This window comes from Poecilia reticulata, chromosome 10 (genome assembly GCF_904066995.2).
Source record: "Poecilia reticulata chromosome 10, P_reticulata-male-v2, whole genome shotgun sequence".
Classification (NCBI taxonomy): Eukaryota; Metazoa; Chordata; class Actinopteri; order Cyprinodontiformes; family Poeciliidae; genus Poecilia; species Poecilia reticulata.
In genome coordinates, this window is record NC_088839.1 from 2,740,704 (window position 1) to 2,753,543 (window position 12,840).

The 12,840-nt window shown below is 42.3% G+C and overlaps 1 protein-coding gene across 3 annotated transcripts; it reads right to left on the reverse strand.

Moving 5' to 3' along the window:
* Nucleotides 1-1,248: 1,248 nt before the first annotated feature.
* Nucleotides 1,249-12,375, reverse strand: pcdh18b (protocadherin 18b). 3 transcript variants are annotated; one of them, XM_008419874.3, is made up of 4 exons: nt 9,525-12,375; nt 9,053-9,108; nt 8,578-8,747; nt 1,249-2,744 (listed from the first exon to the last, which is right to left on the reverse strand). In XM_008419874.3, exons 1-4 carry the CDS (start codon nt 12,027-12,029, stop codon nt 1,789-1,791), a joined length of 3,687 nt encoding a protein of 1,228 aa, XP_008418096.1. In that variant the 5' UTR covers nt 12,030-12,375; the 3' UTR covers nt 1,249-1,788. The 3 variants fall into 3 exon arrangements, with proteins under 3 accessions (XP_008418096.1, XP_008418097.1, XP_008418095.1); XM_008419875.3 differs by having other exon boundaries at nt 8,632-8,747; nt 9,053-9,141; XM_008419873.3 differs by having other exon boundaries at nt 9,053-9,141.
* Nucleotides 12,376-12,840: the final 465 nt, after the last annotated feature.

Below are 12,840 nucleotides of genomic sequence, written 5' to 3' on the forward strand. Positions count from 1 at the left end.
ATTCTGGATCTAACAGGGAGCCAATGAAGAGAAGCTAAAATGGGAGAAATATTATCTCTCTGTTTAATTTTGATCAGAACTCTTGCTCTGCAGCATTTTGTATCAGCTGAAGACTTTTAACTTTTAATGATGAAACTAACAACCATCCACACACATTCACACCAAAGGATCTATTTAAGCTTTCTGATTAACACCCACATGCAAGAACACGTGAACGACCAGTGAAACAGACAGTGAAACTTGGACCTTCTTGCCTTAAGAAAACAGTGCTGACCACTAGTCCCGCCCCCATGATTAGAAACAATAAAACATGTCAAATGTCCAGTCTGTATAAGCTGAACCCAATTTAGCTCAAAGTTGCGGGAAAAGGTAGTTATCTACAAGCAATTAAATTTAAATAATCAACCAAACATGAAGACTTAATGAAAACTTTCTTGATCAATTTAAATATGAATATAATCATCATAATTTTTTAATATAAACTATAAAGCTATACTCGGATACTATGGCATAAATGTGGCTTTCGCTTTGTTTCCTTTACAGAACAAAGCGAACTACAGTTTTTCATCAAACTGTAGTTCAGCAACGTTCCCTCCAGGGGGCTCTGTTTGGTTACTTGCTGTGTCTAGCTGCTGATAGCTGCACTGGTAGTGACGAGGTGCCGGGAGCTCAGAGCTGGAGTCACAGGTTCCAGTGCACACAATGAACCTCTAGGTGTCACTCAGTATCAAGCTGTTCCAGCCGCACAAGGGGGCTTGGGACTGGTGTAAGGATCTGGGGGCTGTGGCCGTGTGGAGGGGCAGGGGATCTAACAAAGCCCTCCATGAAGCTCTCAGCACCTCTTTGTCTCTTCACAGTAGCTTTTTCCATCTGCCTCCACAGTTGTGCCTCCCACAGGCAGATCCTTTACCTTCACTGTTTTGTGATTTTCAAGGAAATGCCTCATGTTTCCATTCGGCCAGTAAACAAGGACATTTCTGATTTGAAGAGCAACGGCTCAATTCTTTAATTCTGAGCATTAGTCTGGGGATGCAACTAAATATCAATGTTGCTTTTCCCCCGTGTTAAGCTGACCATCTTGTCTGCCTAAGGGTCATTACAAATCTATCTATCTATCTATCTATCTATCTATCTATCTATCTATCTATCTATCTATCTATCTATCTATCTATCTATCTATCTATCTATCTATCTATCTATCTATCTATCTAATATTTACATTTGACAATCATCAAAAAATAGCCATCAGAAGTTTGTGTACTGTTTTATTAATCTATCCTCCTCTTCTCTTCACAATAAATCACAAGTGTCCAATAATTCAGTATCATACTCATGTATACATATAATATTGACAGATAAAAAAGAATCACAATACAAAAGTTTTAAATATGCAGAATGTCAATCGCATGTCAAAGTTTTGATTCATTGTTTCTGTACTCAACATGCATTAAATTATAAAAATAGACTTTTGATTAAATTTATATACACATTTTTTTTATAAATATAAGAATACAAATGTATTTTTAAAATACAAATATAAATACAGTCACATAATGTACATTGTGTACCAAACAGCATTTACAAACTTTTTTTTTTTGGATATTTAGCATTCACAAAACACAAACATTTCAGAAGAAATGCAACTTTAACGACAATTGCAAGTCTCACTTTTTTGTCTTTTTATTCTTACAAGACTTACTTAGCTGCGTTTCTTTTATGGTTACCCACAGTTTTGTTCTTCATGAAAGGAAACAATGAGCATCCAGTAATAAATAAGAGGATGTGCCCTTACGTCTGCCGGACATCCTGTAAGAGTTTGTTGATCTCAGCCACCAGCTCGCTGGCATCCACCAGCTCATGCCGGCTGTCGCTGCGCTTGCCCTGAAGGTGGCTGAGCACCGAGTCAAAATCGTCCTCCTCATAGTTCTCTGGGATCTCCTCCATGGCTGGAAGCCATTTTGAAGAGGGCCCATTGAGTGTGGCTTGTATGGGGGGCTGGGCCAGAGAAGTCTGCACCAGTGTTGGGCTGACAAGCCCAGACAGGAGGGGGCTGCTGGTGGGTTTGGGGCTGTGGCCGCTGTTCTGGGGGCTGGTTTTAGGTGCCTGTGATCCTTTATGGTTGCTGCTCTGGCAGCTGAGCTTGGTGTTGGCTTTGAGGGTGTGGTAGCTGCCACCCTGGTGCTGCCCAGATGGGCCGATGCTACTTCCTGGATTCTGGAAGTGAGTATTGGCAGCCCATGCTGCTACACCCTGCTGGTGAACTGAGGGGCTGGGCTTTCCAGGTAGATGACCCCTGCGACGGTCTAAAGATCCCGTCATTGGAACGCCAACACCGCTCAGGCTAGTCCCCTTCTGGTTCTCATTGACCTGGACATAAGAATCCAGACCCTGCGGTAGCAACCTCTGGAACACGCTGCTCATCTCCGACAGCAGTGAGGTGGTCCCACACAGGTCTTCGTCTGTGGACTTGGAGCCTCCCTCCAGCCCATCCTCTTCTGCACCATCTTCCCCACCCAGGTCTTTGCCAAAGGTGGAAAAGCTCTGATTGCGAGCAGTGCAGGTGTCAGTGCAAGGCTGGGGGACCTTTTCCTGAGTGATGTCAGTAGCTTGATGGGCTTCCTCCCCGGGAATGTAGAGATTGCTACGGTAGTCGGCAGAGGAAGAGGCAGGGCATCCCAACGGGGGCATCCAGCACTGATCGGAATGGCCCAGAACTCGGCACTCCTCTGTGCAGAGCTTCATAGCTGCAACAAGGAAGATACATCCTCATTAGTACACAGCAGAAAGCTGAAGCACAGTTGGTTACTGTGGTGATGTATGCGTTAACATTAAATTGTAGTTCATTCCATAAGAATCCAGAACTGGTTTTCTGCACAGCCAACAAGTAAAAGCTGGTAAAAAAAAAATGCATGGTTGAATATGAGTATACTGTATAGATGCTAATGTATAGCTTGTTTTCACGCTGCCTATTGGAAGCTAGCACTGAGTTTATGATGGAACAGAAAAAAGGAATTATCAGGGCAACAATTTGTGTTTCATTTTTGTGTCTACTGTCAGTGGCAGATAGTTAACTGCTGCTGGCGTTCTACTGTAAAGGTACTGGGGACATTTTGAGTATTTTGGATATTTTTTGGAGAATGTTGGTTATGCTGTTCAGTTTCAGGTACAACATGTCTGAGAATTCAAGAAACCGGAAGAACACTTTAAAGTCATTTTTAAAGTTAAAAAGGTCATTCAGCAGAAAATATGTGTTTGTCTGACTTTTCTTCAACTAAAAATAAAAGAGTAACTAAAAATGCCGTCCAGAGACTCAAATATTTTGGGGAAAACAGGAACCATATGATGTTATTTCATAATAGACTTCATTATTCATTAATCTAATATAAGATACAGAGAATCACGTAAAGACTTGGTCTAACAGTAGAACAGCTTCACTTAGAACTCCTCCACACGGGGTAAAGCCACACTTTACCCTTCATAACCTAGATTGAAGGATGAATCACAGAAAGTTTGGAAACCTTACATACATAAAAAAAAACTTAATGACAAAGAAGAAGATAACAAAATACCAATGATCAAGAAATATTAAATATCATAACATTCATTTTTGTTTCTTCACAGGAAACGGGAAAACAATCTCTGTATTGAGAGATTTTTATGCCTACAAAAAAATAAAATTAGACTTTTAGTCAGGCTAATTAACTGATAAAAATATATTTGATCACTTTATTAATATTCTGTATATGTAAGATAAGGAACTATTAATCCAATGTAAAAATCAAAGCTGAAAAAGTCGGCCCGTGTCGTTTTTCATCTTGTTGATATTTCCCTGCCAGTTCTTAAGTGTTTTTTTTCCTTGCTCTCTAAACATGGTAGAAATCTGCCCTAATTAGTCTGAAAGGCTCTCTGCAGGAGCTCAGCCTGCTACCTTCCAATGTATTTACCATGGGGAGACAATTCAGCAAGGCCGATCAATGCCTATTACACATTGAAAATAACTCCCTCTTTAAAAGCCCTGCATTTTCCCCTTTCATGTCACTCTTTTCAATATTAAATCTTCAAATAGAAAATCTCCAAAGAATAAATTAGACAAATCAAATATGCCAACTTAAAGCCTTCATTAAAGGAGTGCGCTGCTTTTCAGTCGTGCCATTGAGGGACTTCATTATCCCCTCATTAACATGAAAGGAACATTTATAATACATCTTAGAGCAGATGAAAAGTGCATTTGGGCGCACTGGAAGGAAAAAGAAAAAAAGTGCGTAGGCAGAGACTGATTGGGTGCCCCGCTGATGAAAGGATGAAAATAAAAGATTTAACCCTAGTGATCTGTGTGTGAGCATAAAAAGAAGAATGCATCAAGCAAAGTTTGCCTGAAAGCTTGGCTGGGCCTCAGTTTAACTGATTTATTTGCCAGCAAATAATTTGACAAGTTCATTCAAGTTGACACAGCTAAATTGCAAAGACAGTAATTGTTTACTACCAATTACCAATTCTATTTATCTGAGCAGGCAAAAACAACAAAACTACCAAATACTCTGTGAAGAAGATTAACTTCACAGAGCATAGAATCACTTTTAAAATTTTACCTAATAAGCCCTGCTGATGTGAATCAGAATCTTCTTTCAGAATCAGAATTATTCTGCTACAACTTTACAGTATGTCTTTGATGCATACAGAAGTCTGTATGGGAAGTTTAAGAAAAGCAGAATGAACCTTAAAGCGATCTTAAGAGTTTTTCCTGTCTGCCTGAGTTTTTCTATTTTTTCTTTTTTACAGTGTTTTTCTTTTTTTTTTCACTGAAACTGTCAGACATAGATAAATCCCAACATTTTATTCACAAGGCCTCAGTCACTCATTCACCTCCTCCTCTGTGTGTGATAACTGTCTTTTGGTTAAGTTTAATATCATAAAAACTGATTTACTTAGTGTAGGTTCAGACAAAGTATTTAGATAATGAAATCATTTCATAAGTCCATTTCTCGCTCAAAACATAATCATAGTATTTTAATCACACTGTAAAAAATAATAAAGAGATACATGACAATTAAATTACGGTAAAATGTCAGCATCTGTGGTTGCCAGAATTTATCGTATTTATATTGAAAAATTCTGGCAACCACAGCTAGCAGTATTCTACCAAAAATTATAAGAAAAACTACTAAAGACACTGAACTGAACTATCCTTGAGCAACAGTGATTATAGCTCCCATTTTCTTTGGAAGGGGTGATGTTTAGAAAATGGAGTCAGCATAAAGTGAGACAGATGTGGAAAAAGTTACAGAAACACCTAGAATGTGGTGATTTTCAATCATTTCTGGAGATTCAGTCAACACATGCACCACAAACAAGAGTTTTTATAAATCTTTAGGCGCGGATAGGTGGTGTGAATGCAGCAAAATATATCTATTTTGCAAAATATCTGTATTCACATCATGCATTTTGCCAAAATATTTATGCTTTTATGTTTATTTGGAAATAGATAAGTATTATTACCAGAATTATTATTTAGCCTAAATATATTTAATAATTTTAAGAGTCTGTCAAATGTTTTCGTTTAAATCTGTGGTTTGATAGGGCCAGAAAGGTGAACAAAGACTGATGACTCTGTCAAAGCATGCTACATCATGCTAGCTATTTTCAATATTCTCTCACTCCATGAAGAAAGTCAGACAGTATTCAGTCAAATTCTGCATACAGACCAAAAAATGCATTAAAAAATCTCCTACGTCTACCAGAACTCCAGTGATTGCCACATTTAGCAGTCTGCAGAGGTCCCCAAACTCAGTCATAATTGTAAAGAAGAAACTAAATGCTGCTCAGAATCCTCCACCATGCAGCGAACATGGGGGCAGGAGGTGGGCCCAGTCTGCATATGGAGAAAGGTGAGCTTTGAGTTGCAATTATGTTCTTCAGGCCCTAATCATGAGCACTACTTAGATGTGACTCCATAGCAACTATTTGCCACATGGCAATTAAATAGCTGCTTTTCATCAGGGAAGCAGCAGAGGTTCAGATTCAATGGGTGAAAGTGAAAGCTTGAAGGAAGGAAAAAAATAAATTGACTAACGAGCTGAGATCCTCCGCACAGCTGTAAAGGAGGGAAGATGGGGAAGGAGGTGTTAGTGATGAGACTCTCTGCCCGTCTGCAGAGACTTTAATTGGGATGTATCTCAAATAGCGTATCGAGTGATGGCTGTGTGGGAAGCTGGCTGGATGGGTAGAGGCACCAGCACTGGGAGAAAACGGATGGGGTGATAAAAGAAGCTGCTCTGTAACTTCGGTAACGTCTGCTGAGACAGGAGAGAGACGGAGGAATTTTGGAGGAAGTGACCAATTGTGTCCCTCACAACTAGTCTGCACAGACTGGAGTATATGAGATGCGTGGGAGCTCAGCATTTCAAAGTCAACCGGGACACTCAACAAGTGTTCCAAGTTCTTACTTGTTAACTGGGCAGTAGAGAAGATGGGGAGTCCATGCAGTGTGACAGCACACAGAAGCAATGGCTGGCTGAATGGAGGATCACTAGAGATATTTGGAAAGATATCTTAAGAACTTAGTGACAGTGAGGATAGATGTGCATACACCAGCAGTCACCATCTTCCAAGGCAAAAGCAGTTAGTGCAGAACAATCAGTCCAGCTCAATTTGAGACATTTTTTCAGCGTAAGGTTTTCACCTTGCTCCAACTTCTTTACCGTTCACTGAGTTAGAATCATCATCCTAACAGTACACGCTTTACAATACAGTCTGTTAAAGACTGATGCTTTAACAGAAAAGACAAAGCTCTTAGTCAGCATAAATTTGTTATTAAATGCCAAATAGTTATACTGATTATATGGAGTTGTTTAGAAAGATGAACAAACCTTTCTGACACTGTACATCTACAGCTTGGTATCAAAGCATTACAATGATCATAGCTCCTTGGGACAGCATTGGCTTTTGGTTAAACAAACACTAAAGTCTGGAAATGATCTGTATGACATAAACTGTGTGTTTTGTCTCCCTTCTCTGTTGCATTAGATCAGAGCAAATGATGCAATGCAACATCTCAGGACCGCTATTACAGAGGCCATTTTCTATAGAGGCTGAAGAGGCCCCACTTTGATCTCCATTTGCTGGTCCATTTCTTTGCTGGTCTTCAGTCGGTGTGTGATTTTAAGTATTCTTTTGAGATGATTACAGCTGGCTCATTTAAGATGAAACTAGGAAAATACTCATGTACTAGCGATATGCCTTATCACGGTAAAAGTACTTTAAAAACTAAACCTATAAGCACTGACAGATATTACATCAATGGAAAGGATGATGACATGTTGTTGAACAATTTAAAATATTTATTTTCATATTAATAAAGAAGCTGTATAAATATAACAGGGAAAATATTAGAAAGAACTAAAGTACAAGTGACAAAATAAATTAATTTGGGAAATATATCTTCTATTCTGGTGCAAAACAAAGCTGTTTTGAAGATATATATATATATATATATATATATATATATATATATATATATATATATATATATATATATATATATATATATATATATATATATATATATATATATATATATATATATATATATGGCTGCACAGTGGCGCAGTTGGTAGAGCTGTTGCCTTGCAGCAAGAAGGTTCTGGGTTCGATTCCCGGCCCCGGTCTTTCTGCGTGGAGTGTCCATGTTGTCCCTGTGCATGGTGGGTTTTCTCCAGGTACTCCGGTTTCCTCCCACAGTCCAAAAACATGACTGTCAGGTTAATTGGCCTCTCCAAATTGTCCCTAGGTGTGAGTGTGTGCGTGCATGGTTGTTTGTCCTGTGTGTCTCTGTGTTGCCCTGCAACAGACTGGCGACATGTCCAGGGTGACCCCGCCTCTCGTCCGGAACATTAGCTGGAGATGGGCACCAGCAACCCTCCCGACCCCACTGAGGGACAAGGGTGCAAGAAAATGGATGGATATATATATTGTTATATGATTTGGGTGGGGAAAAAATCATATAACAATATATATTGTTATATGATTTTTTGGCAATATCACCCACCCCTATTATGAACCAACACAATGACAAAGAACTGACACAACTAGAGACATAAGAAAACAAATTAATATAGTCAGGAATAAACCTGAGATGAGACATGCCAAAGAACTGAAGGAGATATTAGAGCTGCAGAATATTAGGAAAAGATGAAAGAGACATATTATTTTTGGATGTTGAAATGACATCACTGATTAGGTTTACAAATCACTCCCTTGAGCTCATGTTTTGTCAGAAAAGTATGTGAGAACGAATCCAATTGGCTAAGTCTGTCATTAGGGTTAGGGTAAGTTGTGGACGACTGTGATTCAATATATTGTAAAGCTGTAGAAATTGTAATATGTTTACTGAACTTGTCTGGTGGTCTTTAGATGGGGTTACTACCTCTAATTTTATTCATAACTCAGGGGAAACACTGAGAATTTGCAGTTTCAAGCCTACATTGGGAAATGAGGGGTTGAGTTTTAGGATGGAGTGAATGCACCCAGGGGTGGAGGTTGAGACAGTAGGGAAGTTGCGGGTTGTGGACAGGGTTGTACCTGCATGCGAACAGTGCTGGCCATCGGGGAAATATAGCTCAGTAAAGGCCTCACCAAGGAGCCTGTCGACAGGCGACTCCCTTCCTGGTTCGTAGTCACTGTCACCAGCTTCACTGTCTCCACGACCGCTGTCCTTCAGACTGAACTTATCCATCTCATTGAGAGCATATCTGCATAGTCACAATAAGATTTGATGCATTAATCACAGATTGTAACACTTTCATGACTACTGGGGGGGACATGTCACTGATGGATCATAAAGTTCACAGAGGCAGACTGTGCTCTGCATAAGGGGTTTAGCATAAAATTATGGAAATTTCAAGTTGTGGAGCATACAGCTTTGATCCAGGCCAAAAAAATCCCTGCTAGTTATGGATAAAGAAAATATGTGAAAGCATTGACATCAAAAAGTAATCCATTTCTGCCCAAGCCTAACACCAAAAGCTTTCAGAACATAATATTGCATGTACATTACCTGTAGCTCCTAGTGTATTTGTTGCCTCTGAAACTTGGTCGTGGCTGGTACTGGCCCTGATGGAGCATGGACAGAAGCTGTGAGACTTGCTACAATCCCGAAAGAAACAAAAAAGACAAAAGACAAAAATAAAAAGAAAAATGAAGAGGGGGAAATGAATGGATTCCACAAGCAAGACCACAAGACAATGTTGGGTTTGTGGTGGGAGTGCATTGAGGGGAAGGGCTACAAGCTGAGGTGACATGACATTGTGATTTGACCCTGAAATGATGATTAACAAAAACATGAGGGGGACGACTGTGAGTAACAAAATATGGAAGTAAGGAACCAAACTCAGAACAAAGACTGCATATAAAACAAAGAAATGGTCAGTGTATCACATCCTGCATTAATTTTCTCTTTCTGTTTTTGATAGTGAATACAAACAAGTTCTGTTATTGAGGCCAAAGTAATAAAAAAGCGGTTGTCTTACCTCAACAGGAGGTGTGGCATGGGCTAGCTCCAAAGCAAAGTTCTCAGCCACGTGATTGGAGGAGATAGTCACTAGGCTGTTGAGAGACTGCCGACTATGATGGCTATGCCTGCTCCCCAGAGTGCCTCTCTCAGGAGTTGGGGAAGGCAAGGGAGATCGTGGGTGAGACCGAACGGGTAAGGTTCCGTTGACAGTGGGCACCAAGGTAATGTCTGCCTTGTGGATCTGCCTGGCCGGCTTCTTAGGGTGGTTCTGGTAACTGTTCTCAGCCACACGACAATTATAGTTGTGCCTAGGGTCTTTTTTCTCACGGCTGCAGCGGGCAGTTGCAAACATCACCATCACGACGAGCAGCAGAGCACAAACCGCCCCGAGAGAAATGATGACAATGAGGGAGAGATCCAGAGAGGCCTGGCTGGATCCAGTGGGATAAAGAGGAGGGAGGATGTCCATGTTCTCCTGCAGGGAGAGCCTGAAGAGGGCTCCTGTGGTTAGCCGACTGGTTCCTCTGTCCTGTACCTCAATCCTAATCTCCATCACATCCCGTGGGGCCTGCTCCAGGCTGGCATTGGTTCTGAGCTCACACCGCCGGGCATCCATCACAAACAACCCGTCTTCATTACCCCCAACAATGGTACAGCTCACCTCTCCATTAGCACCAGAGTCCCGGTCTGTGATTTTCAGAGTACTGATCAGCTGACCAGGTGATGCATACTTCCACACTGGAAGCTCAGCTGTGTGGTTCCGGAGAGAGGGCGAGTGGATGATGGGTGGGTTGTCATTTTCATCCAGAACAGTGAGGAGGACAGTGGTGTTGGCTGACAGTGCAGGGTTCCCACCATCACGAGCTTGGACAGTGAAGGCAACACGGCTGACGTCCTCATGATCAAAGCTGCGTAAGGCGTAGATGGCCCCGTTAGAAGGATCAATGGTGACATAGGTAGAAATGGGGCTTGCTTGGATCACAGCATCTATAATGGTGTATATGACCTGACCGTTGGTGCCCAGATCTGGATCTGAGGCCACCACAGTCATTAAGTAGGCTCCAGGTGAGTTATTTTCAGATTTAAAAACCTCATAGCGACTTTTCTCAAAATGTGGGGGGTTATCATTTTCATCCAGCACCTGAACAGTGAAATGCTTGATGGTAGAAAGGCTGGGGGAGCCCTTGTCTTCAGCCATGACAGTCAAGCTGTATTCTGACCTCTTCTCCCTGTCCAATGACACATTGGTTAAGATCATGTAGTTCTTCTCATGGGTCTTCTGGAGCCTGAAGTGTCCATGACCATGCAGCCTGCACACCACTTCCCCATTGAGACCAGCGTCCATATCATCAACACGTACCAGAGCTATGAAGGTGTCCACAGGGGCCCCCTCTGAAATGTAGGCGACCTCCTCTTTGCCTGGAGTCATCAGATTGATATTTATCTCTGGTTTGTTGTCATTCACATCAACTACTTTCACCACAATTTTGCAAAGTCCAGGGATCGAATTAGGGCCCAAGTCCTGGGCTTGGACATCCAGCTCATAGGAAGCGGTGGTTTCATAGTCCACTTTCTTGATAAGAGTGATATGACCATTTTCTGGATTTATTTTAAATGTTTCCAAAATCTTTGGTGAAACGTGGCTGCTGAAAGAGTAAACTATTTTCCCATTTGTACCCTCATCTGGATCTGTGGCATTTAAGTCAATGATCAGAGTCCCAAGAGGAGAGTTTTCCAGCAAATTAATGACATAAGCCTGCTCATCAAACGCTGGGCTGTTGTCGTTGGAATCTGAGATGCTTATCTTGAGTAAAGTGGATCCTGATTTGGGGGGCACGCCATTATCTGAAGCAGTCAGCTGCAGCTGGTAGCTGGACTGCACCTCGCGGTCCAGTTCCCTCATCACCACCAGTTCTGCGTACTTGGCGCCGTCCGTCCTGGTCCTCACGTCTATTTTGAAGAAGTTGTTGGGCGTCAGAGAGTAGGTGTGCAGGGAGTTCTCTCCGACGTCTGCGTCCACTGCGCCGTCCAGCGGGATGCGCGTCCCAACTGATGCGCTCTCTGAAATCTCGATGGGGACTATTGCGCGGGAGAAGTGCGGGGAATTGTCGTTAATGTCCAACACCTCCACCTCCACGTGAAACAGCTGCAAGTACTCCGTGGGCAGCGTGACCACGTCGAATTCGATCGAGCAATTTAAGTTTTTCTCGCAGAGCTTCTCACGATCGATTTTGGTACCAATGCTGATCTCCCCGTCCTCCTCCCGGACGGACAGTAATTGCGTGCTGCCCCGCTGCATTGCGCGGAACCGAAAGCTCAGGGAATTCGGGAGTTTGGACAAAACCCCGGCAACATCTTCCTTTAGCCGTGCAATAACTGTCCCCACTCTCTGCTCCTCGTAAACTTTGTATTTAAGAGTCTTACCGGTGGAGCCTTGGAGAAGAGCCACCAGAAGCAGCAGCAGCGCCAGTGAAACCGTGGAGTTGACATTTCCTTTGGCTTGAATCATTTTTGGCCCCATCTTCCGTAGTCACACTGTTGTGAATATTTCCACAAAGAAGGGGAAATCAGGGGAAGGGAGAGGGGGGGTTAAAAACCTCAGAAGTTTGTCATCTTAAGTCCTCTGTTGCTACGCAATCGCGAGAAAAAAAACTAAACTCCAACACATTTCAGGGGATAAATATAAATAAATAAATTAGAGTAGATTATTTTAGATCACTGAAGTCTCCTTGAAGAGTGAACTCTTGTCTGCGTCTACAGATGTCCATCCGGCTCCTCTGTGCGCGCTGATGGATGAGTGAGAGTGCGTGTCTGAGCAAAGAAAGGCGCAGCTTTCTCCCAGTCTGCGTGTGACCGTGAGAGAGAGAGAGAGAGAGAGAGAGAGAGAGAGAGAGGAGGGTGAAGTCTGCCCTGTCGCCGATCCTTTCTCTCTCTATGCGCCCGCCCCGCCCCGCACCCATCTGGCTTCCCCCCCTTTTCTTTTTTCCACACACAACACCCCTCCTTCTGTAATTCGCTAGAATGTCCTCCTTAAGGCAGCACAGGAGGGATTATTCATGGGAGCCCCGTCCACCTCTCTTTTCCACCCTCCCACTGACACAGAAGACACCCCTGAATTAAAAGTGTGCCACAACAATGGAGCAGAAAAGAATTTATTCCGGGCTCTGCTACTTTTAACACAGCCGTCACTGACCCTGACAGACTTACATTGTTCAGAACGTGTGCCAACTCTGTGTGGCTAAACTGCAACTTGCTGCGCTCACAAGGAAGAAAAGAGGAAGGTGCCAATCATTTCGCATTTAAAAGTAAGAATCATTGAGACTTTCAGTATT